General features: G+C 37.0%; 3 protein-coding genes across 4 annotated transcripts in view; 1 reads left to right on the top strand and 2 right to left on the bottom strand.

Moving 5' to 3' along the window:
• Ire1 (serine/threonine-protein kinase/endoribonuclease Ire1) lies at positions 1-26,686 on the bottom strand. Its single transcript, XM_073075991.1, has 14 exons — positions 26,432-26,686; positions 26,235-26,352; positions 20,052-20,303; positions 12,730-12,924; positions 10,980-11,220; positions 10,029-10,608; positions 6,806-6,987; positions 6,274-6,423; positions 5,585-5,724; positions 4,373-4,563; positions 3,817-3,950; positions 3,463-3,610; positions 2,025-2,930; positions 1-752 (listed from the first exon to the last, which is right to left on the bottom strand). Exons 1-14 carry the CDS (start codon positions 26,504-26,506, stop codon positions 252-254), a joined length of 3,813 nt encoding a protein of 1,270 aa, XP_072932092.1. The 5' UTR covers positions 26,507-26,686; the 3' UTR covers positions 1-251.
• LOC140744414 (cytokine receptor-like) lies at positions 15,216-17,796 on the bottom strand. Its single transcript, XM_073075993.1, has one exon. The coding sequence runs from the start codon at positions 17,679-17,681 to the stop codon at positions 15,402-15,404; it is 2,280 nt and encodes a 759-aa protein (XP_072932094.1). The 5' UTR covers positions 17,682-17,796; the 3' UTR covers positions 15,216-15,401.
• Positions 26,687-27,132: 446 nt separating the features above from the next.
• Positions 27,133-27,471, top strand: part of LOC140744415 (testis-expressed protein 2) — a 41,183-nt gene continuing 40,844 nt past the window's right edge. For both annotated transcript variants that reach the window (XM_073075994.1, XM_073075995.1), the window contains exon 1: positions 27,133-27,314. In XM_073075994.1, the coding sequence (XP_072932095.1) occupies positions 27,296-27,314 (19 nt within the window). In that variant the 5' untranslated portion in view covers positions 27,133-27,295. The remainder of the gene's footprint in view (positions 27,315-27,471) is intronic.

The following is a 27,471-nucleotide window of genomic DNA, read 5'->3' on the forward strand; positions in this document are numbered from 1 at the left end:
ACAGAAATAATATATTACATATTTACAAATACACTAAATATATCTCTCAAAGCAATTTCAATTCCTTCTTTAATGCTATCAATTATATGTGCCTTTATTTCTGTAGTACATTTGTTATATCACTTACCCGCTCTATTGACTTCACTCAAGACAGCATCCTTAACACTCCCTAATTGTGCTTATTACACTAATTTAAACCTAAAATGTTAGTCAGTTAAAAATCCCAACCACACTGGTTTTAGCACTTTCACTTACGACTGTGGAGGTAATCTCCATACAGGCATGTCTTCTTTTTTCTTTTCCTTCTTTTTATAAATATGCCTATCTCTAAGGTTGACGTCATTTTGTTTTCTATTTTCTAACCCATCCCTTCCGGCTTCGCTTCTCCAATTTTCATTCTCTATCCTCTTCCGAGGTGAACCTTCATTTTTGAAGAACTTATTTTTCTTATCATCTTCCTCATAATACACTTTACTTTTGAGGAATAGTTCATTTTTCTCCGGATCGCAATCTTCTAACGGTACCTCATCTTCATAGTTTTCATCGTCTAGTTCCACTACATCTTCTCTACTAAATGTAAATGTATGTGGATAGTATCCCTGCAGGACATCCTCTTGCCTGAACTGCTGCATCTGGAGCCAAACATGTGGTAGTAACAACGGAAAACGTCGGAGCCAGTAACCAACAAAACCATTAGGCAGTTTTCCAAGTTTCTCACGGACTTCCGGGTCCAACTCTCTGTAGTGATGTTTCTGTAAACATGAAAAATAATTAATTCCCTTAAAAAGTATAATCATTGGATTTCATACACAGGTCATATTAAAATAAAATGAACTTTTTGAATTAAATAAAATTATGTAAAAACAGGTGATGCATTACTGTATCGCATAGGTATTAAATTTAATTCCATGTTACTAGTATTCACAAATACCACAAATGAAAATCTGTTTATGCAGCTTTTTTAGGTAACTTATGAATCAATATCTTTAAAAAAATGTAGCGCTGCACCCGGCTCGCAGCTCTTCACGTGCAAGTGCTAATCCCGCACTAGCCCGCACATTGAGCCACGTACGTACGCACATTGCGCTTGTACCGCCCTGGCCCGTACCTTGCGCGCACGTGCATGCGTCAGTCCGCCTTAACAAGGTGCTAGCTTGTGTGCACGAGCACGGGATCTCCAATGGAACACAACCGGAGTCCTTATAACGCGATGCCCCTATCGGGCTCTGCCCTGGGGGGAGCAAAGTAATTTACGTTCTCACATCACCTGGTGATTACAGCTTGCTCGATGGTTTGAGCTCCCACTCTTACCGCCCGCAACCCCGGAAGCCCCCTTTTAGTGGCCTCTTACGACAGGCAGGGGATACCGTAGCACTATTCTGGCCCGGGACTACACGGACAATGAGGTGCCGCCCTAGCCCCACCTTGTTCCGGATGGCGCGCAGCAGATGCGCCAGGCGGTCGCCGCGGTAGGTGCGCCGCGCGCGCAGGTCGCCGGCCACGGCGCCGCACACGTGCGCGCGCCGGTGCCGCCCTAGCCCCACCTTGTTCCGGATGGCGCGCAGCAGATGCGCCAGGCGGTCGCCGCGGTAGGTGCGTCGCGCGCGCAGGTCGCCGGCCACGGCGCCGCACACGTGCGCGCGCCGGTGCCGCCCTAGCCCCACCTTGTTCCGGATGGCGCGCAGCAGATGCGCCAGGCGGTCGCCGCGGTAGGTGCGTCGCGCGCGCAGGTCGCCGGCCACGGCGCCGCACACGTGCGCGCGCCGGTGCCGCCCTAGCCCCACCTTGTTCCGGATGGCGCGCAGCAGATGCGCCAGGCGGTCGCCGCGGTAGGTGCGTCGCGCGCGCAGGTCGCCGGCCACGGCGCCGCACACGTGCGCGCGCCGGTGCCGCCCTAGCCCCACCTTGTTCCGGATGGCGCGCAGCAGATGCGCCAGGCGGTCGCCGCGGTAGGTGCGTCGCGCGCGCAGGTCGCCGGCCACGGCGCCGCACACGTGCGCGCGCCGGTGCCGCCCTAGCCCCACCTTGTTCCGGATGGCGCGCAGCAGGTGCGCCAGGCGGTCGCCGCGGTAGGTGCGTCGCGCGCGCAGGTCGCCGGCCACGGCGCCGCACACGTGCGCGCGCCGGTGCCGCCCTAGCCCCACCTTGTTCCGGATGGCGCGCAGCAGATGCGCCAGGCGGTCGCCGCGGTAGGTGCGTCGCGCGCGCAGGTCGCCGGCCACGGCGCCGCACACGTGCGCGCGCCGGTGCCGCCCTAGCCCCACCTTGTTCCGGATGGCGCGCAGCAGGTGCGCCAGGCGGTCGCCGCGGTAGGTGCGTCGCGCGCGCAGGTCGCCGGCCACGGCGCCGCACACGTGCGCGCGCCGGTGCCGCCCTAGCCCCACCTTGTTCCGGATGGCGCGCAGCAGATGCGCCAGGCGGTCGCCGCGGTAGGTGCGTCGCGCGCGCAGGTCGCCGGCCACGGCGCCGCACACGTGCGCGCGCCGGTGCCGCCCTAGCCCCACCTTGTTCCGGATGGCGCGCAGCAGGTGCGCCAGGCGGTCGCCGCGGTAGGTGCGTCGCGCGCGCAGGTCGCCGGCCACGGCGCCGCACACGTGCGCGCGCCGGTGCCGCCCTAGCCCCACCTTGTTCCGGATGGCGCGCAGCAGGTGCGCCAGGCGGTCGCCGCGGTAGGTGCGTCGCGCGCGCAGGTCGCCGGCCACGGCGCCGCACACGTGCGCGCGCCGGTGCCGCCCTAGCCCCACCTTGTTCCGGATGGCGCGCAGCAGATGCGCCAGGCGGTCGCCGCGGTAGGTGCGTCGCGCGCGCAGGTCGCCGGCCACGGCGCCGCACACGTGCGCGCGCCAGTCTCCGCGCACGACGCGCCGCCCGCCCGCCTCCAGCGCCTCCGCCGCGCCCGCCGAGCAACTCTCCACGTGGTCGCTCACGTCCTGCAAGATAGTAGTAAACATTTGTTAACAGAGTTAGTTATGCAACCGGCGATGCATTGGGGACTCCTCTGGTGTTGAAAATGTTCACAGGCGACGTGGACTACTTTCCATAAGATAGCACGTACGTTTTATAGTTAGGCCCAAATATACAAAAAAAAAAGAAAAAAAAATATGAACACTGACGTAAAAATCTTTACGTCAGTTCCTTTCTCCCTTGAAAGGAACTGACGTAAAGATTTTTTTTAGCGATAATCGTAAATCAACCACGATAGTAGCGAACTTGTCGCTGGTCATATACCGTTACCAGTACGATAAACGGTCATACACAACTTAGCGTGGACGACCTCACTGAGAGATTTACGATGTGAATAAGACGGTACTCTTCTCTGCAACCAGCGGACTCGTTGCAGACAACACAAAATGAATTACACCCACAATTGTGATGCCAATTAGTTTTAATTATTATTATATTAATTTGATTTAATTATTATTATAAACAGTTTAACGTGTGCTCTAAAACACGATAGCTTACCTGCAAAAAGTTAAGTATGCTCTGCCGTCCCCAAAACATCGGGTACTTGAGAACGGTCTCGCAGGGCGGGCGAGCGTTTGGCCGCGCGGATATCATAGCACGGATTAGTATCTTCGTTATTAACACTTCCTCTTCAGGTAACACTTTACTGAAATCATTGAAAAATATTAATAGTTCGGCATTTAATGCTTATGAACGTCGTACATCATTCCTAATTTACAAAAGAATTTTCAAAAAAAATACTAATGGTTTAAAAAATTAAACTGACTTTTTTAAAATTGACTGATGAATGGTGATGAAAAAACTTGATTTTGATGATATGCATCTGACTTTTTCATCACAATTTAGACTTACTCTAATTGATCTAAATTATAATCTCCAGTTAATATATTTGCTTGTCTCCTCAACACGTCGCCGAACGGATGGTGACCGCTCGACAGAACGTAGTAGAAAACGCATCCCAGCGAAAACATGTCCACTGATGTAGTCTGAAATATAAACGAAAATAATGATATTACACAAATGTGTATAACTGAAGTGCACATTTATTATTTTAATATAAGTATTATTTTCGAAACATATTGAGTTTGGAAAATAATAGTTATTGGTATTTTTACAAAATTGAAATACCTGATGAACCTCCTAGCCAAACGATTGAAGACTCGAAATACCTAGTAAAAGTATCTGTGCCCCTCTAACAAAAATACAGTAGCGTATTACTTATATTATGTAGATATTGCGTAGCATATTATAGCTTATTACTGAAGTTATAGGTCTGGCAATTGTGGAAACTAAAAAATGCTTCGAAAGTACTTGACCGCTATGAACAGGCTTAAATTATCCACTTCAACCCCTAAGTGTATCCCTATTTGTAACCGGAGGTAAATATTCTCTTTAATAGTACACATACCGTTCTCTCTCCATTAATCATCTCTGGCGCGATCCATCCGTCGGTGCCGGTGACGCCGGACCGCCTCGAGAAGCTCACTTTGCCGATATTCAACTTCTTGGACAGCCCGAAGTCGGATATCATCGCTCGCACCTCACCCGAACCGGTCGGCATTGATAGAAGCACGTTGTGTGGCTTTATGTCTCTGTGCACTGGAATATATGCATATAGGTTAAAAGAACACAATACAAATAGTCTCATAAGACTATCACCTAGAGTCGATTAGAAGAAAATACATTCTTTGAATAGTGAAATAAATAAATAATGGAAAATTCCACTCCCAAAGAATATTCATTAGAACTGGTATTATTAAAAAAGTACATAATACTGTTTATTGTAAATTAAATTAAGCTGAGTCTTATTACGGTTTGAATCTCGTCATCGTAAATCCATTACTGTTCCACTGTTAGGCACTGGTATCCTCTCAAGAGCGAAAGGGGCTTAGACCATAGTCACCATGCTGGCCAAGGGCGAATTGACTTCACTCATTTGAGAACTTTATTTTTTAATAACTCTTAGGTGCGTAGGTAGTGTTTCATTATCATTACTAATCAAGCGTGACTGTTACCAATTAAATCGAAAAATAATAATAATCATGCATTTATTTATCTAAATGCATGCGTGCACGCATGTGTACGCCTGCGTGTCTCTACACGTGCTTAACACACACATGGAGATACTCGCTATCAGGTTACAGATAATTTTACAATTGATAGGTTGTCCGCCCCGTTTTATATCACTAAATCGGAAATTACGAAGGCCGACATATTATCGTCTTAGTATTAATTAATCCATCAAAAATTACGATAGATATCAATCATAATAAATACGACAAAATAAAATGAACTGGGACAGATAAATGGAAGTAAAAAATCTAGAATATACGATGACGACGAAGAATGTACATGATTAATATTATTATACATACATACATACAATTACACATGTCCATTAAAATGTCAGACTTCAAAAAGTAGGTTCTGTACGCGGCCGCTATGTATGTACGTCTGCGATTTTCTCAAAAACTACTGGTTAAATTTGAATGTGATTCTACTTATTGAAAGCACAAGCACAAAGTTGTAATATTATTACATTGCAATTTTTAATAATATTCTTTAACAACATAAATACTTCAGGCACAAAAAAAAAACAAAGTATTTACAAGACACATACCAATATCCATAGAATGCAAGTGCGATAGGCCCATAGTCGCCTGCCTCAGCACTTCCACCGCATCGATACTACATTCGAAGGTCAGTTTCTTTTCCACGTAGTCCTGTAACGTAGCCGAGCATAACTCTAGGGCTATGTACCTGAAAATAATCATTCAATCCAAGTTACTCATTTATTACCAGAAAATGTATATTATATTTATTATTTATTATAATATAATTTTTTGTTGTTGTTTAAGTTCTTGAAATAAATAATGTATTTATATCTTGTATTAGTGGTTTACTTGATTTTTTCAAATATTATATAATATATTGACGTTGATATTTCTACTTAATAACTCTAAAACCGAACTAGCTGTAACTCTATAAATTTATCGTAACATACATAATATTCCTTGTATTCGATTTATTATTATAAGTCCGCTCTGAATATAGAAATGAGTCGTATCACAACAGCAAATTGTAGATATCAGCGGAACGAAGACAACGCGGGACCCCTTCCCCCTTAACTCGCCCGCTGCCCGCTCTCGCCCGCCGGTACATACTTGCGTTAGTGCGCCCTTATTGTTGCTACGGAGTATATGCTTGTATTTGTGTTCGACGCATTGGCTCTTTGACTACATCTGCGCGCAACAACTTTAGAGCGGACTAGAAGTTAGGCGCGGACTATAATATCTTAACATTTCGTACCTAAACTGCTTGTCCCGCTCGGTGCAGTAGTACCGCACAACGTGCGCATGCGCGTCCGACTCCCGCAGCAGCGCCACCTCGCGGTCCGCGAACGTGAAACACTCGGGCAGCAAGCGCTTCACCGCCACAGCGCGCTTGTCGAACATGCCCCTGGAAATGTGACATGTTATTGTAAAATATGTGTAATATTGTTATGTAAAATAAGTACCTGCAATTAGCAGTCTTAACTTATTTATTTCTCATTTTAATCATAGTATTCCGAATGTCAAGGTAGAACAAGCAAGGCAAATAAAGAGGAAATATTTGATTGTAATATATTAATATAAAAGAACAATTATTAATTTTTAAAACTACATCTAAATTTAGAAGCTGACTCGGCCTTATGGCCACAAATGCACAAAAAAACAATAGTCTAAAAAGAAATAAAACATAAAAAGAGAGATTTTTGAAATCATAGACCGACACTAACATACACATTGTAACATTTATAACGCAATACAAGTCGACGCCTTCAACGGTCACCCCGCCTCACCTATACACGAAGGTGCCTTCACATCCCTTCCCCAGTACTTGATCAGTGTGGAAGCTGATCCTGCCGATCTTCACCTCGCCGTCACCAATCTCCACCAGCTGGCCTGTCACCTCGCCGTTGGACGACGTTGAAGCATTCGAAGTTCTAGAACCGCCTTGCGAGAGCTGCTGGAATTCTCTAGCCTGGAAATTTTAAAAACTTTTTAGTTCTCATAAATAGTCCATAGTTTTCCCAAGTAATAGTATTTTTAAATCTCATAATAGCACGTGAATTTTTACAGGCTTGATATGAACGACGCCGATTTCGCTGAGGTTTGTAAATAATAATAAAATAAATAAATTCCCTTACATGACAGCAAAAGTGCTATAAATAGTAATGTATAGAATAACATTGCATAAATAATACATAAATAACATGGAGCGCTGCTCGGGAATTAAGATAAGCAGAAAATGCCGCAAACATAAAATTAATTATCCGTGACACGGCGATTACGTCGACGTTGTACAACTAAATCGAAAAAAAACGATTTAGATTTAGTACAACGTCGACTATTAAAATCGTAAAATTTATTATTACGATTAATACCATAAAGTCAATATAACCCTATCTTCGGCCGTTATTACCTAATATTTAATTTATCTAATTGTTTGCCCACCAAAGATCTAAAATTGTCAATTTCTGCCTACAAGACATTGGAAATTTTCGATATATGATACACTAGCTGACCCGGCAAACTTTGTACCGCTACAAAATCTATTTATCAAATATCATATAAAATATAGCCTATGTTACTCGATGGATAATGTAGCTTTCGTATGGTGAAAGAATTTTTAAAATCGGTCCAGTAGTTTTTGAGCCTATTCATTACAATCAAACAAACAAACAAAGATTTCCTCTTTATAATATTAGTATAGATAAAACGCACGGATTCATATTGCCAGAAAACTGCAAAAATATCGATAAAAGATACTAATTTCAGTAATGTTTCCCCTGATGCTTCAACAAAGAAAAACGATCATCATTCTAAGTATAGATAACGTTTTTTTTTATATAATATAAGAGTAGAAGACGAGCATGCAGTCCACCTGATGGTAAGTGGCTACATGATGGTAAGTGCCGCCCATGGACTTCTGTAATCAACCTCACATAGGATTGGATATTCCTACCTGAGGTAGGCCACAGATGCGCCGCTACCCCTGAGGACTAAACTGGAACGCCTCGAAAAAGTCTGTCTCAACGTATATCAAAACAAACATATATCAAAAATAATGTTTGTTGTTATTATTTTGATTACATTACATGGCGAACTGAACCAAAATATAATTAAATAATACGAGTATGTGTCATAGTTGCTAGAAAAAACTGAACATAATTCAATTCCGGACGATAAGATTAAATCAATTTATTAGGGAAATCAGTAGTAAAATATTTCCGTTTCCCATGTTCGTACTTCTTTTGTATTGTAGAAGTCAATTTTGAAAATAGCTCAACGCATAGGCAGTAGTTTATAGACAAACTAGAGAAAATTATAGGAGGTACAACCCCTAAACCCCTAAACCCCTCTCACTCACACAGGAGACGAGCTCACAGTAACACGAAAATAATAGGAGCATGAATCGATTAAATGTATAATAATTTAATTTAATTTATTAGCACATATTTAATTGAAATTTCACTTTATTTTAAACATTCGTTGTTGCACATTTTTTGCGATATTAACCGTATAGAAATATATTGAAACCGTGAATAATACGTAATCGTAAAATACACACCCGTCCATGCATAATCGAAAATAACGTGTATTCTCTAATGAAAATACCGGCTATCAAATAAACAGAAATGTGTGTGTATGGTATAGAAAATCTTTAAATTCTACAATTTTTGGAAACGAAAATATTCTATAACTATAAATTTATATCTTGCCAGTACATACAACACTTTAGAATATAAGTATCGGACTTTTCCTCTTTGCAAATTAATTCAATAAAATGTAATGTTACAATTAATGTTATCTGTTCAAAACAATAATATTGAAGTGGCAGTTGCAAGTTCATATTGTACGACACTAAAAGATAAAAATCAGTTTATAACTTACTTGATTGATCAATTTGCTTAATTCGACACTTCAATTTAAGTTACGTTAATAAGAATAATAACTATAACATATATCACTCGGATGTGTATTGCACTATCACACAAGAGAGACCACGAGCATACTTCACCTATATTCTCTAATACAGATTCGGGGAAAAGGGGTATAGAATCAGTAGGTATAGTTTACCAAAGAGGTACCGCCCTCACACCTATTGCTAGCGTTAAACAGCGTTCTTACCGAATAACTTGAGTCGACCGGTATAATCCTTAGGAATAGGAATAGCCAACCCGAATATTTTTCAGAAGCTACTCGTACTAAAGCCTACAATGTTAAACGATAATGCTAACCACCTTGACGAAATATTATATTAAATAAATCTAAATACTATGATTCAGTTTCAAAAAAGGCTAACGAGTGTGATAAAATTTTGAAATATGAAGGTTTTTTATGATCAACTGACTCAAATATAAAGATATCAACCCGGAAAGATTCATTATACTAAGTCTAACGAATATTAGTAAGATTGTTAGACGGATGTTCCCAGGCGTATATACGCAAAAAAGATACAATCACACTTAAAAAGGAATTCAATTGAAACGTTGGCAAATGCTTTGGTACGAAACGCGTGGAATTCGACGGATGATGTTATTTACAACTACAGGTGCAATTCTACGCATACGTTGTACAAACAATCAATAATGTAACTGCTATCAATTTGCAAATATTTTTCGCGTCACCTCCGTACCTAGGTGTGTACGCGCGTAGATAGCTACAGATAATGGGCAAAGATTTTTAATTAACATGACAGAGATCTGAAGTATACCAGCAAAAAGTAACTGCTTCTTCAACAGTATAAAAATAGACATACATACGATATAATATAATCAGTCTTAAGAGAAGGGACGCCAGTGATTGGGTTCAAAAGCTTCTTATTCTATTTTACAATTGTTTTTATAGGACTAGATTAAAAACGTAACTGTCAGTGAAACAAACTGTGTTGTTTTCGATTTAGATTTCAGATTTACCACCTATTCAGCAATAACAACTGACACTAACAATTTAATATGTAGTGAGAATTGCAACATCAGTGGTTTGGTTTTAAATCATATTAATACAAAAGAAACTTACCTGATATCGTAGATACCAAAACAGGGTAACAACTAGTCCCATTAGAACAATAAGCAGCACTTTAAGCGCTTTATTCTCCTGCTGGTGCAACCACACGTACGCTTGCTTGTACCAGAGATCAGGCCTGAAGTGGAACTCCTCATACGACAGCTCCGTTTGTACCGAAACAGAGATCAACATGGATCTCAAATTCGTTTCGTTTTCCACGTCGTTCTCTGTTTGCGAATGCTCTTGGCCGTTTATCAGTTTGATCCCATTATCATGTGTGGATGGTACATTTAAGAAACTAGATTTTGGTAGCTTCGGCATCCAGGCGGTGGTGAGTTCTGGCACTTTGTAATGCCCTAAGAGTAGATACGGCGGCGATACATGTAGATTTATATCGCTGAGTTTGTAATGAATGTTCTTGAAAGGCTCATAATTCGGTTTTTCAGTGTTCGGTTTCTCTTTTTTCTCAGTCGCCGGGCCCTCTAAGAGCAAAGACTGGCTATGTCCCGTCGATATTGTGACTGTATTTTTATCTACTAGCGACGATAAGGCGTATAAGCCGTGATTGTGCTCTCCAATGTATAATGTAGGACTGAAATACATTAAAACACTTTGTTGATTTTGGATAAGACAAAAGAAGGTTAATGTAACTATATTAAAAGCCTTTAGCTACAAAAAATAAAAAATATTCAAAATCGACAGGCACTGTTACTTAACAAAAATAATAAGAAAATGCCGAAGCACCCGTTTTATGGTTAATCATATAATAATATGGTTAACATAATATAAACTTATCGAAAAATATTTATTACGTTTCGTCCTGTCATCATTCATCGATATATAATCAAAATTAAATCGCAAACTATATTTACACACAACCAATCAATCACAAATATTTGTAATCGGAACTGAAAATTCGATTTACTTATCGCTTCTGATTATCTGAACTATTTAGGTACTTACTACAATTCTATATTAGAATTCTTGATCCCCTGTCCATTTCTGAGTGTCGACGCATCTTCCATGATATGATCTAATGTGTCGTCTCCAATTGAGTTGAAAGGAACGGATATAAGTCCGTCTCTGTCTAACAAGTATGCTGCTACCACTGGAGTCTCGAAGTTGTGAGACCACACTAGGTCACCAGTCTTTCTGTCGAATGACATGATACGTCCATTCGATGTTGATGTGAAATGAATTGTACCTGATAAAAAAGGGAATGAAATAAGTAACATGTATTGTGTTTATTATAAGGATACACGATCGCATAGTCTCGCTAACTAATCTACAAAGTTTAGCGACATCGCACGGTCAATGTTAGGAAGGGGGGGGGGGGAGGTGTATGTTGCGCCTGGCAAAAATCATGCGCTTCTATGCTTCAGAAGGCACGTTAAGTTATCAACTATTATAATTGAAAGCAGGGAGTCAACGCCGCCGGGGGTCATATACGCAATCTGGAATCAATCCATATGACTTGGCCACTAGCATTTCATTCTAAGAATCCGCATTAGACTAGTGTGAAGTGTCCTCCAGGACGGTCCCCACTGTAAGAGACATAAAAAGGGTTCCAACGAAACTGAATTATAGCACACATAAACACATTCACGCTTCACATCACCACCAACCTGTACCATAATGTTAATTTTCCCTATAGACAGATATTGTTCGAGATTCGCAACACCGAGATGGGTTCCAGATAACAGTTACACGGTCAACGTACTTTACAAGTTCATTTCACATTATGTAAGCGAGTATCATAACGCCGACATTGAACAAATAGTTATGACTCAGTACAAAACGTGTTAGCGACTTTTTTCGTCACTCGTGAGTCGTGATGGCTTCGTAAGTACATAGTAATTACATACCGTGTCTATACTGTTTGAACACTATATGAAAATTAAAGTGTATGTTATTTACAATTAATTGCTATTTTTTTTTTATATTTTTCGCTAAATATAGTACATACGCAATTTTTTAACTTTCCTTGAAAATAACTGCACTACTGTGAGGAGGAATGGATGTTTTGTTTATCTTAGCAAATATTTAAGGGTATTGGCCAGAAATCGAACCTTAAACCCCGAAGCTACCACAGTGACAGCCTGGTAGCACAGCGTCATCGCTTATCGGTCGTCAAGGGCAAAATATTTTTAATTAATACGATAAGACAGTTGATTAGCATTTAGGCAATACATGTTTATAATATTATCTGTAGGCCGAAATAAGACTAGGTTATCTTTAGTGCTCTAATCAATATTTCCCCAGTACCCGTATTTTTTACACAAACCTGATTATAAATAATCTCTGTCGCTTACAAACACGTATTACTTGCGAGATGTCATCAATATGGTATGGATTTAAAGGAAAACTCAATTTCGTATGAATCTGCTTGAAAAGCGTTTTAGGAGTTTTTATATGTTATAGCCTTATAGCAAACTTTACACGCCCGCAGAGTGACATCTTTACACGGCCGCTAATAAAACAGTGTGTCTCCTGAGGACTCCTCTCCAATTTTTAGATTAAATTGCTATGCTCGTATACCCTTGTAAGGAGACCTAGAATATACTTTATCTCTCTGTTGCAATGTCAAAGAAAGGTAACGGTGATAACGATAATAGATAATATTTCTATTCAAAAAAGATCCTAGAAGATTACCCACAAAGACTTATTCTTAACATCGAAATGCTGGGTGAATAACTTATTGAACTTCACTCACCATAATCATTAAGCATCTCCTTGGCCATCGCATGGGAGGTGTAATCGAAAAACGTGACATTCCATTTGTGGTTCTCATTCTTAGAATCGTGCATCAGAATATTGTATTCTGTTCGCGCCACGTAGATACCTCTCTTCTTGTCCGGCATGCAAGTGTTTGACTCTTCACTCTTGAATATTTTGGACTTGTCGAAACCTTTTGACAAAAGCCATAACATAATAAAAACATAATCATACAAATTGTATAAAAAAAAGTTTTCAAATGTATGTGAACTCTACCAATACGCACTTGGCCGCCGCGGTGGACTATGGACTAATCCTTCTCATTGTGATAGAAGACCAATGCCTAGCAGTGGGACAGTAATGGTTTAATGATGACATTGAATCATACAAATTAGTCTAAAGATTAGGAACATGTATCTAAGTCTACCAATTTGCATATGGTCAGCGCGCTGGACTCTGGCCTAAATCCCTCTCACTCAGAGAGTAATATATTGGCAACGATGATTACAGAATTACTTTTCATACTTACAGTTTTAAAAAATGTAAAATATTAAAACAACAAAATGCAAAAAATAAAGAATTCTGTCAACATTGTAAAAGGTGTTCTCATGCAAAAAGCTTTGATTCATGAAAGCAATGACGTCTCTCACGTTGCACAGAACAAAGTGACTTTTAACCTAATTCCGAAAAGAAAAGCCCATTGCTCCTCTTTCACGATACGCTTTTAAAACGGATTCAACACAAAGCTAATAGGTACATAATGTATAATACATAAATAATTGTAGGTTTCTACTTCGGATAGTGATATTTAGATACAAATTTAATACACAAAAGGCCAATATTTTATGATAATAAGTATTTATAAGAATAGTCTGCGCGGTTCATGTCTGGATGTATCTGCGCAAACAAATTGCATCAAAATGTTGAAATACACACATTGTATAGAAGAATGTTATTTTGTCTGCTACGGCCTGTGTCCTTAAGTTGTAGGCAATGTATTTCAGACCAGCTTAAATGGTTTCTGTATTAATGTTATCGACTATCTTATATCTATACATATAAAAGCGAAAAGTATACTCACATTCAAAACGTATTAATCAAGGTTTATCCGAAACTACTGAAGCTACAATCATGAAATTTGAAATATAGCTTCATTTTATAATGTAGATGCGCACTAATAACGGATTTTTTGATATTCCACCGTTAAGGGGGTTAAATGGGGGTTGAAAGTTTGTATGGAATTCCTCCAGTTTTGATGTAAACTCTATGAAAATCGGTATTTGGGTTATCGATTAAAAATAATTAAATACCTATTTCACCATTTTTGGAAAATCAACTCTTAAGTTGGTAAAATAAGGGTTGACAGCTTATTTTTAAATTTGCCAATTTGAAAGCCAGAACTATGAAAGTTAGTCATTGACTTTCTGATTAGATATAGTGGAACTTTAATTATATTGTTTATGGAAAATCAACCCTTATGTGGGTTACCCAAAATATGTTATTTAGTATTTATTTTTATTTGAAAAAGAACGAATTGACCGAGGTAGGGGAGCCAAGTCCTGAATTCCCGCTTAACAACTCAGGGAGGAGGGAGTTGCTGAAAAACAGCGCTCCATGGGATCGTAATCCTGTGGTAGCAATAGCTGTGACACTTCCTTTTGCCTAGATTAATTGCCAATTATTATTATTTCTTTGTTTTTATCTCTTTTGTGTATTTTTATTATGTTATATTTAAAGAAAAAACATGTTTAATTTTAAGTTTCGATTATGTTGTTGTAATTTTTAAGGCAATAAAATGTTTTATTGTTATTATTTTTGGTATATATTTCTTTTCTCTGGGTTTACCAGGGTATATGAAATAACACGGGCACAGCCAAGTGTTAATTCAAAATGATAGTGTTGGTTTCATGTAAGGTGTTATTATCAGTATCTAATTGGAGGAATTTTCGAACTATCCTGCATGTATTTAATATTGCAGCTTTCTGTAGTGTAAGGTATGTGAATTTCAGGAGATCTAACGTTTTAAGGCTATGGAATAATTGCTTTGGTATAACGCCGGTGGTGGAGACAACTATAGGAACTATTGTTACAGAATTCATCTTCCATATTTTCTTCATTTCTTCCTGTAATTCTGTGAAATTCCGGTCTTTTCAGCGATTGTTGGTTGTAAATTGTTTGTATTAGGTGCTTGTAGGAATTGACAGATGTTATATGTAAGTTATTATTCGCACAACAAGCCATTTTGTTTAATGAGAGATATAATATAAAAATATATTCTAAAAGATTAAATCTTACTCATACAACTTTAATACAACACAATCACAAGAACAATTACGATTACAAATAGAGTCTGGTTGATTATACTATGAAATATATGTAGGTATATGTAAAAAAAACTCAATCTATTTAAATAAGATTTTATTGTTTCTTTCCGTCAGTGTTCATCAAAATGTAGATCGCGACCCCCTGGTTAGATCTGGACCACATAATTCGCGTAGTATCCGTAAAAAAAATAAACAATAAAAAGTAAAATGATAAAAACACTGCTTTCCAGCAAACATTTTGCTATGTGAACATGCTATGAAATCATTTAGGATACATATTAGATATTGCAAATTTAATAGAACATTCTTATGTACCATCTGATATTGGAAAAGCTACAGTGATTTTTTATGGTTTTGTTGTTACTAAGATGCCACCATCAGGACTTGCATTTGAACAAACACCAATTCCTATATTACAAGCCTGAACAGTAAAGGAATAATTTGTAGATGCCTGCAATCCTGTAAGAGTGACTCGTCTTTTTGACACATCTCTAAATGAAATGACATAATTTTCTTTAAATTTCTTATCATAGTTATATATTACATATTTCCCGATAATACCATTACTTTTAAGTGGAGGATCCCACGAAATTACTAATGAATCACTTTTTATATCAGACACAAGAATATTGACGGGGCTAGTTGGAGTGTCTTCTAATGTGGCAAATACAGCAGTGCCATCTTCAATATCTTTTTTACCGTAAACAGTATTGACGGATAAACTAACTTGATACGTTGTAAATGGTTGCAAATTTTCTATGACAACATCCATTTTTTTGGGGTCTGATATGTACATATGCATATTTTCAACAGATTCATCGCAGTAGCCACTCGTGTGTTCTCTTGGACAATAAGTTATGTCGTATCCAGTAATTATACCATTTTGAAGAGCACAGTCCATCTGAAATTTTAGGCGAACGGATGTTTTCCCCGGTGGATCATAATGTAAGCTAGCAGGAATTCTATACATCGCAAATCCATCTTTTGAGATATCGCATGTAGTCCAAACCATACCAGTAGAACTTGTACCTTTATTGGCAGATATTGCAAATTGATATGGATATTCTTTAGGTAGCTCAATCATATAATTATTCTTTTTAGCATCCAGTACAGTGAAATCCATGCGACCAGAACATATACGTGAGACAGTGCGGTGGCACCAAAATAGTGTGTAATTATCTACATTTTCAACACCATCCCAGAATAACTGGTAAGTGCCATTTTCATAAGCAAGATTACTAAACGAAGTAAGTCTTAGGGGATCTCTTTTCTGTTTCGATGGGATGTACATATGGCTACTGGTAAGAGAAGATCCTTTTGTATTCCATGACGAAACGTAAATATCTAACGCTTTTAAAGAAATATCTGTGATGACAACATAGCCTTGACTCTTTTGCTTATTAGGACTTACAATCGGAAATGTTTTATCTCCTTGGATGTAGAGTACTTTGTATGTAAAATTGGCTCCTGCTTCTTCGTATTTTTCAATTTGTTTCCAATATATGTATATAGTTCTCATTCCTTTCCACACGGCTTGTTCAAAAGCTCCCGCGATCATCTCAGGAGGGCTATTTGGTCGTTCACTAGCAGTATAAAACACTACGTAACTGAAATCTGACCAAAATTCACGTTTTACAGACTTTTTTGTCTTAATATATATTCTCGCTTCATATTGCATGTACGCATACGGCAAATTGCTTAACTGAAATGTATATTCTCTCTTGTTCTTAGAAGGCAACAATGAAGAATCTACTCGGTGGAAATGTGTAACATTATCAATTCCAGCTATTTGGTACTCGATTATATGTTCAACTCCACATGAGAGTAAATCAAACATATTGCTAGAAATTTTCCACTTTAGAGTTACGCTGTGTGGTTCAATGTTAACGACCTTCAAATTTGCCGGTGGATCGGGTTTTACAATGGAGTAGTGGTCTACTGTGAAATTCTGATTATTGCATCCTATAGCATTACAAATCTTCATTAAGAAGTAATAGGTCTCCTCCATCTGTCTATATCCGGGCGAACTGAGGGTATCCCACGTACAATAACTTGTTCCGATACTCGTAGACTTTGCTATACAGTACAAATGCACAATGTTATTACGTAGCAAAAATGTTAGTGTATAGTTGTTAAAGTGGTATGAGGGTGGGTCGGTCCATGAACAATTTAGTAGGTCAAGATTCTTCGATATACAGCTGAAGTCTGTTACGTCAGCAGGAGGAGAATCTACGAGCACACGTGTTAAACATTTTTTTGATGTCTTCTTGTTTCGACAATAATACACTCTAAGTTGTTTTTCAGGATTTGTAATATACAACCTTCTGGTCGTTTCGTTGATCTTCTCCGACTGCAAACTTACACCCAATGACCCGAATTCAATGTCGTCGGAGGAGTAACCATCCGCTGTACAAAACATCTCTAGCGGGTCCCCGTGCCGGACGACAATGTCACCCTTAGGATGAATTGTCAGCGTCACATTTACACCGTAGCAACTCGAAAGTACGCCAGGCACCGCAACCCAGCACTGTATCAGTAAACACCAGCCCCATGATCGAAGCAGCCGCCCCATCTTCGAATCACTGCACTTCGATCGTTTACAACACGAATCGCGATCGTTTTCCATCACCGATGAAATATCACTAAGCGTCTATGATTTACCACATTATTAATAAAGACACAGTAGGCAATCATCGTATTCGTTATCTGAGTTCCCGGAAGGCAGAGGTCAGAAAAAAAAAAGTTTGGAAAATCCAAAAGTGCACGACTCATAATGCTCATTTAATTATGAAATATAAAAAAAAAGAAAAAAAAAACTTAAGTCGTTCAAAATTAATTGCCGAAAAAACAGCTGTAGTAGGAAGAAGGTACTGCACAAGCGCCCCTGGTGGAATAAATGTACATAATATCTATAGATATACAGTCTTGTAGTTTTCGTTTTTTATTAATTGCAATTAAACGACACTGAATTAATTAATCATTCGCATTCAGTGACCTACAATCGTCGATTAGAATTAAAAAAAAAAAAATTAACTCAAATGATGGATTTTTTCACAAGTTACAGTGTTTTCAGGTTTCACACATGACGGACAGGAAAATTTTTTGACCTATTTTGGTGTTTTTTTCCAATTCTATTGCAGTAAATCAATTTTTAAAAAGTATGGAATTAATCTCCATTAAATTATCTCGACAATAGTATGCAAAATATCTTGATTCCGTGAACTATCAAGGCTATAATAATAAAAATAGCCGCCAAAATGAAGCGAAAAAAATTTTTCGATCGTAAAGCACTCTCTGATGCTTCGCATCATGAGTCGTGCAACACTTTGTTATCGGGTAAACTTCGTCACTTTTGAAGAATAAAGATCTATTTAGGGTAAACGTAGTAGTAATTGACATTGAAATTAGAGTTGTAAGTTTGTATGAAAATCCCCCAGTTCTGATCTAGTCTCTATGAAAATCTGTATTTAGCTTTTTGGTACAAAATAATTGAACACCTATGTCATCGTTTTTGGAAAATCAACCGTTAAGTTGGCAAAATAGGGGTTGACAGCTTATTTTAAATTTGACAATTTGAAAGCCAGCACTACGAAAGTTAGTCATTGCCTTACTGATTAGATATAGTGGAACTTGAGTTCTACGGTTTTTGGAAAATCAACCCTTATAAGGGTTAAATAAAGGTTGTAAGTTTGTATGAAAGTCCCCCCAGTTTTGATGTAAACTGTATGAAAACCGCTATTTGGGTTTTCGATAGAAAATAATTAAACACCTATTTCATCATTTTTGGAAAATCATCCCTTAAGGTCGTTAAATGGGGGTTGGAATTTTATTTCAAACTCCGTTAATTCGGAAGCAAGGACTATAAAAATTTGCATTTGGCTTTCCTTTTGGAAATAATAGAACTTTTTAACACCATTTATGGAAAATCTACCCTTAAGAGGGTAAATAGGGGTTGAAAGTTTGTTGGGAAGTCCGCAGATTTTGAAACAAAGTCTATGAAAATTGGTATTCAGCTTTCTGATTGTAAATAATAGAACACCTATTTCACAGTTTTTGGAAAATCAACCCTTAAGGTTGTTTAATAGGGGATGGAATTTTATTTTAAAAACCGTTTATTTGAAAGCAAGGACTGTAAAAAATGTAATTGATTGGGAATGATAGAACTTTTTAAACACCATTTATGGAAAATCTACCCTTAAGAGGGTATAATAGGGGTAGAAACTTCGTTTAAAAGTCCGCAGATTTTGAAGCAAAGTCTATGAAAATTGGTACTTTGCTTTCGGGCTGTAAATAATATATCACTATAATATCATTCCATTTTCACACAGAAAATCGACCCTTGACAACCCTCAAAGGTTTAACCACTTTTGAGGTTAAATAGGTGTTGCAACTTTATTTTATAATCCGTTAATTTTGAAGCAACCACTATGAAAAAATGATCATTGGACTTAATGAAGCACCTGAGTCACTGTTTTTTAGGTCAACCCTTAAGACGGCTATAAAAGGGTGTATGCATTATGCCTTTCTGTTTACACATCTGTTTCAGCATTTTTAGCAACTCAACAATCAACCCCATTAGGGTGCTATAAGTAAAGAAAGTTTCTTTAAAAACCGTTATTGAAGTTACCCCAGCCAGAGATCCTGGAAAGAACCACTGTATGTAAGGTCCCATATAACATGGACGGTTCCTATGGAATAGTGTAAATAATAATTATTGTAGCCTACATGTAATTTATATTTTAAAGAAAGTTTCATTACAGTCCACTAATTAGAGTTTTAGTGTATGTTTCTGAATAAAGCTTGACCAATTTAGGTACACAGTGAAAAAAAAAACGCTTTTATTAATTAAATATTAATGCTACTTTATCGTTAAAAATGTTGAAGGTACAAATTTACAATTACAATGATTTGTATGTCATATCATATTTTTTACGCGGGCGAAGCCGCAGGTTCTGCTAGTTATTACTATTTCTTACCAAACTAACATACAACTTACCAGAGATATGTTCCCTCGTTCCCGTTAAGGGATCTAACATGAACCAGGTGTCACTCTTCTTGCCAGTGTACAGTATACCGTCTGTTGACCTGCAAGGTGCGTTGGCCACCAGCTCCGGTATAGTGAAGGGTAGCTTTTTCAGCATTTCCTTGTCACCCCTCGGCCCATACATGTAGAGAGAGCCATGACGCGGGTCCGGCAGGAATTGGGGCATCAAGTTCGCATGCTGGTTGGGAACTTTTACGACCGGTTCTAAAATTAATGAAAAAATAAAAATATCGTTAGGAATTACAATATAGGATAGATTTTGGTGCTGTCGTTTTCTATTGACGAAGTACCAAAGTAGATGTTCATTTTCCATACGAAAAATTGTGTTTACCCACAGTATGCGGGAATAAATTCAATCTTCTGAAGTTCAGAAGACTGTACTTAGATTTTCTTCTCTATCTCTATACTTACTACACCTAGTAATTAACTACTTTCTATAACAATTACCATAAAATAATTATAGCTCATGACAAAGGGTCGATTGCTCTTAAATATTAAAGTGAATCGGACGTCCAGTACTCTATTACTGCATTTAAATACGACCTTGCAACTCGCCATTGAGGGTCGAAGTTAATACTACGGTGGCATTTTATACAATAACGCGCATATTTAATATTGAATACACGATATTGAACAGCTATTAAATATTGATAATCGTGTATATCAACGCTATACATATAATCCTGTTATTATAGCCGCGTATGTTAGAGGTCCAAGTTTCATATCCGAGACGCACCTTATATTTCCTTGTGACTTGTACTAAGAATTTCTGAGTGAATTCATGGCCTTAAAGATGATTTAAAAACCATTATCTGACCTGATAAAAGCGATAAGCTTTAATTAATATTATTGAATGTGACTTTTACTCTCTTATATTATTCGTTCATGTTTTTCCTCATATTAATCTTCTGACATTGTTAGTCTCTTTGTAAAAAATGGCCTAAAAGGATTCTAGATATACAGAAAATATAAGTTTGTTTGTTTCAATGTACCTATAATTTAATAAATTACTTAGTGAAGCACATAGTGGCTAAAAGATAATGCCATACCTAAGGGCTCCCACAAACTACAGACATAGTCGACCGAGATCAGACCAAATCATTGTAATGTGCGCGCTTACATACTTCCTCATACTGAGTAGGTAAAGGTCCCCAAAAAGTATCTCCCGATTAAAATACTGTCGTTTGCGTGGGCTCTAAAATACCGTCCTACCTATGGCCCACAACTCCTATAGACAGAAACAAATGTGCCGTTGGTACTGGCAGTTGAACCATACTATACTATGGTATATATAAATAAACTAATACCTTCAATTCAACACTGAAATTTAAATTAATTTAATAAGAGAAAGATTAAAGTAAGCCTACGGTTATGAATAATATTAATAAATGACGTAATACGTCACTTTAAACAAGTGTGACCTATTTGTCATGGAAATTAGGGGAAATTAGCCTCAAATTACAATAAAAGAATTCATGTAATACCAAGCTACTGTATTAAAAGTATTGTAATCTACATTGATCATCTCACAAATTTCTTAACAAAATTGATCCCACAAGCTTTACTCTTTACTTACTTTCATTTATTGACTATTCACATGACATAAATTAATGTGTTATGAAGACATGATCCCACAAGCTTTACTCTTTACTTACTTTCATGTATTGACTATTTACATGACATAAATTAATGTGTTATGAAGACATTTTCTTTTATACATTATGCATGTTGACTTTGTGAGCAGATGTGTTATTACATGAATACAATGTCATACTATAATTACACAAAACCCCTTTTATTAAAGTATTTAAAAGTATTTTTTGCAATCGTCTCATTTTTAATGCATGACTAAATAATTAAATTCAACGAATATGTACCATGCCAAATGGAGATACAACGCCGGTATGTGATAATCGAATGAAACACCCATTAGAACCCGATAACAAACACATGGCCCAACCTGGCGATGGGAGAATGTGCGTAATGCGTATGCCAGATAAATGTAATAATTAGCATTTAATCAATTTGTTTATATTCAGAGAACTGATAATACGTGAAGGCGTTACGCAAGTTTTGTATGAAAATCGGTGACGCCCTCATCCACATGGCTAGGCACGTGTCTCTCCCATTGGCTGGCGTAAGCCTAAAGCATAGGTACTCCGCCGTGTTACTAGAGGTGGGCAGAGGGTTTAAACCCAATGGGTGGATACGGGTTTAAACCGGGTATTTTGGGTGAAATAGGGTTTAAACCCAAATAAACACCCAAACAGCGGGTGTAAACTATTGTCATTCATATTTTTATTTTCTTCGTGTAATATCATTTTTAAAATAATATTGTAAACAATTCACTAAATATGCGCTCTAAAAGCACATATTTCATTTAACTACGCTGTTATAGTCATGTTATAGTCCATTCGGATGTGTTACATTTGGGTTGCAATTTTCGAAGACCCGATTTTATTTTATAGATGTGAATGATTAGTGTAAAGGGCTTAGTGTACAGTTAAATTCTAATTTGTGGAGTCCCAACTGTTGTCCCTCGGCCGCCATCTTGAAAAAAGGGGCACTAAGCGTTTTTACGCTCTACCAGGCAAACTATTCGTCGAACAGAAATTTAGTAAGAACAATTATGGTTTCAAATTGATTTATCTATAATTTTAGTTCTATAACTTTTTGTCGTTTAACCAAAAATAACAAAGATAATAACAATAATAGATTAAACTTGGGGAAGACTTTTTTTAACTTTTTTCTAATTAATTTACAGAAAATGACATTGAAACATTTTGATAGAGGAGTTTTTATAGTCCGGTCAATTTAGACATAAAAATAGTAATCAAATAACATAAAGCTAAATTTCCGTAGATACCTTGGCTTTCCCATCACAAGTAGAGTTCTAAAAGTCCTCATCGATGTGTGTGTCGGCACTTATTCGGGGTCAAACGTCAAAATTTTCGGCTTTCTGGATTTTTCTCGAAAACGGTAAATTTTATCGAAAAGTACCTTGGACCAAAGTTGTAGCACTTAAAATTTTCTATAAAATAATGTTTATATTTTTTTTCTTAAAGCTATAATTATTAAGATATTACGTAAGAATTACATTTTACATTATATGCCCATATTCCCACACCACCTGTGCAATAGTATACGAGAGGTATATTTATTTGTTTTAGTTGTGCGATATTTGTTTCGTCAAACAAATAATAATTAAAAATGTAATAAAAATAGATGAACCCCTAAAAATGTTATATTTAAAAATGTAAAAACATTAGAAATACAGTAAAAACCTATAGTATATCTATTAAATAAACATTTGAACTATTTTAAAAGCTTTGTGTAGATTTTATTAACTCATTTTATAAACACCCAGATAAATACCCAGTGGGAGGAAATAAACGGGTATTTATTGGGTTTAAACCCTGCACAGGGTTTAAACCGGGTTCTTTGCCCATCTCTACGTGTTACTCATACAAAGTACATGCTGCATACTAGCAGTATACAACTGTATGTAGGTTAATCATGAAAATCAAAAGCATACTATACCGATTTTATGAAAAAAATAATATTTTTTTACGTCATTTATATTCATTTAAAATTACAACATAACTCGAATTATTTTTTTCATATACGCAATTTTTATTCATTTACGTCAAGTCCTTGATGGTGTTGCAATATTTTTTACTATCTTTTTTATGCTTTGATTGGTTGGTTTGGTTTAGTAATATATTATTTGTATAAATACACAACATATGAGCATATAATGAAGGTTTTTAAGCATATTAAACAAAAAGACGAGTGTGAGATTAGGCAATGTGATATTGATTTTAAAAATGCACAAATGCCTTTGAGCAACTATTATTTGTAAAAGTGTTAAAATAAAATACATAAATATTCAGCCAGCATGCCCTATTTGCACTTGATATATGTCCTGTACTAACCCATATGGATATAATTGATATGGGTATTATCTGCTCTGTGAAAGTTTAAAATGTAACTGTACCTAGAAAGTTCAAAATATAACTGTACCTAAATGCTACAGTTTTTTGTTCGAAAATTTACCAATCTTTGTAATTTTAAAACACGTTTGTATATTTCCTAGATTGGGGTAGAGTGCAACTTGAGATATTTATTTGTGATGATTTTGTATTGAATAGAAGGTCAAGTACTAAACCAAGTATTACCTTTTACAAGATATTTTCTATATTTAATGGGAAAGTATAAGCCTATATTTATTTGCAATTTAAAATAAAATTATATATGCCTATGTGGTTTTAATGTAGTTTTGGACCAAAGGTAAATTTCTGGCCGAAGCCAATGGATCAGCTATTGTCACATGTTTTGGCCAAACTAAACTATCCACCTGATTTCTGATACTACTATAAAGCAATAAAACATCATGATAACCTAATGTACCACAATACCCACTTTATCAAATACATAATTTATTGAAACTATGTTTATTTACCAATAAATAAACTGTAAGAATTAAACCATTACAGCATAACACTTGAACATACAAGTCATAGTAATTAGATATTTTTCATTAGAACATAAATTAATTACATTCAAACAAATTGGCTGAATTATAAGAGATTAATAATGCATCTTGCCATTCTATATAAGAATGATATTTTGTCCAAAATTTTATCCAAAATATTCTTAAAGTTTAAAAATCCTAACAAAATATTGTTTCACTAAAATTTAACTAACCAAGTAGTGCGAAAATTATTTCTTCTTATTTACTTCATTTTTGATGTGAAACATCTATAGCCGCACGTAAAACCGATTTCTGGTGTGGCGACGCATGCCGTGCCGTCGCCACGCTATACGATTGTATATATATACAGTCTATATGCAGTAGTGTGTACGGTGTGGCGACTCGTCGCCATGCGCAAAAATCGTAATATTTTATTTTATCATTATGACATATTTAGTTCCTATGACAATATGTTCTTTCCTGCATATTACTTTTACAAAATAATGTTGATGTTTCACATCTGCCAGGCGTCCCGTGACGGCTCACATTGTTTTTTAATAATGACCCTTATTTTATTATTAAAACATGATGGTTAATTTTTAGTAACTATGATGAATTGTAAATTAATATGCACGCGAAAATTACAGACAGAAAAATCAATTATTTTCAATAATATTGCACAGATAGTAGAGTGAATACTTTTTATTACAAAGATAGCACTTAGCTACATAGGTCAAGGTAAACATTCAGATTGATATTGTTCATGCAACTTGTAAAGCAATGAGATAAATTTTACTAATCAAGATAATTAATTTTATTCACTGAAATTTTCCATTGACTTTTGATAGAGAATTTTAATTAGATTTCATGTTTAATCAGATGTTCTCAATCTTTGGGCTTAAATGGTCTCTGTAAAAAATTTTGTCCTGCCATAGACATGTTTGACTAGTTTTGGTTAGATGCAGAACAAGGAAACATATTTGCAAGGATGAATAAAATATAATTCAAAACTTCACAGATCATTCTTAGTCCAATTGCACTTAGACCATCAGATATAAAATTATGTCTTAAAACTTTTAATTCTTTAATATTACACAAAAAGTGTTTTTTTTCTGAATTAGTTATATAGGTGATGGTCAATGGCATAACTATGCCATAGGAGACCCATTGCATATTCATTGCATGGGGTCCTACAACTTTTTGAAAGGAAAACTTTTTTTGCTGATTTATGTGTATGTGAGCTCACATGGGAAAAAATGTATTTCTTTTCTCTTTTAAGGTCACACCCTCTCAGGCCAGGGGCCCCATCACGTCAGGAAACCATGGCATCTTGCCAGTCCTGTCACCCTATAGTTACACCACTTGTGATGGTAGATTACATCAGATACTTTGCATCTGTCTTAATTTTGTGTAAATAAATAATGAGTTACTTCATGAATCATGATTGCATCAGAAACCTGTGTTTGTTATGATTTTGATTTAAGTTTATTTATTTTAAGACTAAGATGCATATTTTTGTCTTACACTTGATACGTAAATAATAGAACGTACTAGAATGAGGTAGTATTTGGACATTCTCCACTAGGTGAGGTATCAGTAAACTTAAGCTACAACTTGTGAATTACTATTACTAAACAATGACTAAAATGACTAAAGATTACCGTCTTTCAGCTTCCAGATAACGTTTCCTGAAAGCGGTTCGACGGCGACCATGCCGCCACCCAACGTCGTAAACAACAGAGGCCGATCGTCTAAGGCTCTCGACAACTCCGTATTTTCCTACAAAAACAAAACATTTAGTCATTCATTTCACCTTGCACTTCACGTTTTAGCCGACTGGAGATCACATTATCCTCACCTTTCTATCTTTATCTACAACGGATCCAAAACCATAAGAACCAAACAAAAATAGCACTAGCAACATAAACTTCATTTTAATTCCCTTTTAGTGCCCACTGAACATTAACCACATTATTCCCATTTAATAATGCGAACGGAGAACCTATTTATCAATACACGCCACAATGGATTTACAGAACAACTTGTCGGTGAGTGAAATCATGAAATGCGACAATATCTCAATAACGCGAAAGACAATAGTAAATGGAATGGGCCGAATGTCAAATGTCAATGTTATTTGTAAAACACAGATAATGTAGCAATCAAACAATCTTACGTTTAAAAACCCATGTTATGCAGAATCATTGTCAAGTTGATTTAAAAATGGATTGCATAATAAAAACGTTAGTTAATTTTTAAATATCAGTGTAATATTAAATACACTAAAGTGCGAAAACAATTATTACTGTATGTTTTAAATAATTCATGCACCTTGCATGAGTTAGTATTTATAAAATTATATACTCATGGGAAAACAGCACTTATTTTCTATATATTAATCTCAGAGATTCGCTTAAAAATATATCTATTATAGACAAAATTTGTAAAATATTGTTTTTCTATGCAAAACTTACAATATTATTTTTGCTCGCAAGAACATAAAAATATTAAACTGAAAACGATTTGACAGTGACATAACACAAGACGGCAAATGAAATATGTCAGACTCAGATGTCGTGTCGTGAGTTTTGATTTGCTCCGTGCCTATTAAATATCGAGAAAATAATAAATAAGACATTAGCAGTGAACTGTGTAGTTTTAAACCTTGAAGAACATAGTGATACAAATATTGGTCCGGTAATGTAGTATTAACACACAAGTTATGGAGGTGTCCGGTACAGGTAAAGAATGATAGTTTATTATTTTGTTAACTAAATAATTTCGACATAAATTTTATGAATTACTCACCGGGCAGCTTGAATAATAATATTCTATTTTGTGTGTACGGTTGGGGTTTCCCCGTTTTTATCAGCGTTCATTTCGAAGACGTATATTTGT

The sequence above is a fragment of the Epargyreus clarus genome, unplaced genomic scaffold (assembly GCF_041222505.1).
Source record: "Epargyreus clarus isolate Ecla_fem2 unplaced genomic scaffold, WU_Ecla_fem_2.2 ptg000008l, whole genome shotgun sequence".
NCBI lineage: Eukaryota > Metazoa > Arthropoda > Insecta > Lepidoptera > Hesperiidae > Epargyreus > Epargyreus clarus.

Excerpts from the sequence above, each read along its gene's own strand:
- LOC140744414 (XM_073075993.1), bottom strand. The coding sequence starts at position 17,681 with ATGGAAAACGATCGCGATTCGTGTTGTAAACGATCGAAGTGCAGTGAT.
- Ire1 (XM_073075991.1), bottom strand. The coding sequence starts at position 26,506 with ATGAAGTTTATGTTGCTAGTGCTATTTTTGTTTGGTTCTTATGGTTTT. Across the intron at positions 12,925-20,051 it reads AACGAGGGAACATATCTCTG|GTTTCGACAAGTCCAAAATA; the intron begins GTAAGTTGTATG and ends TTTTGTCAAAAG. Across the intron at positions 6,424-6,805 it reads GAAGGCACCTTCGTGTATAG|GGGCATGTTCGACAAGCGCG; the intron begins GTGAGGCGGGGT and ends TCACATTTCCAG.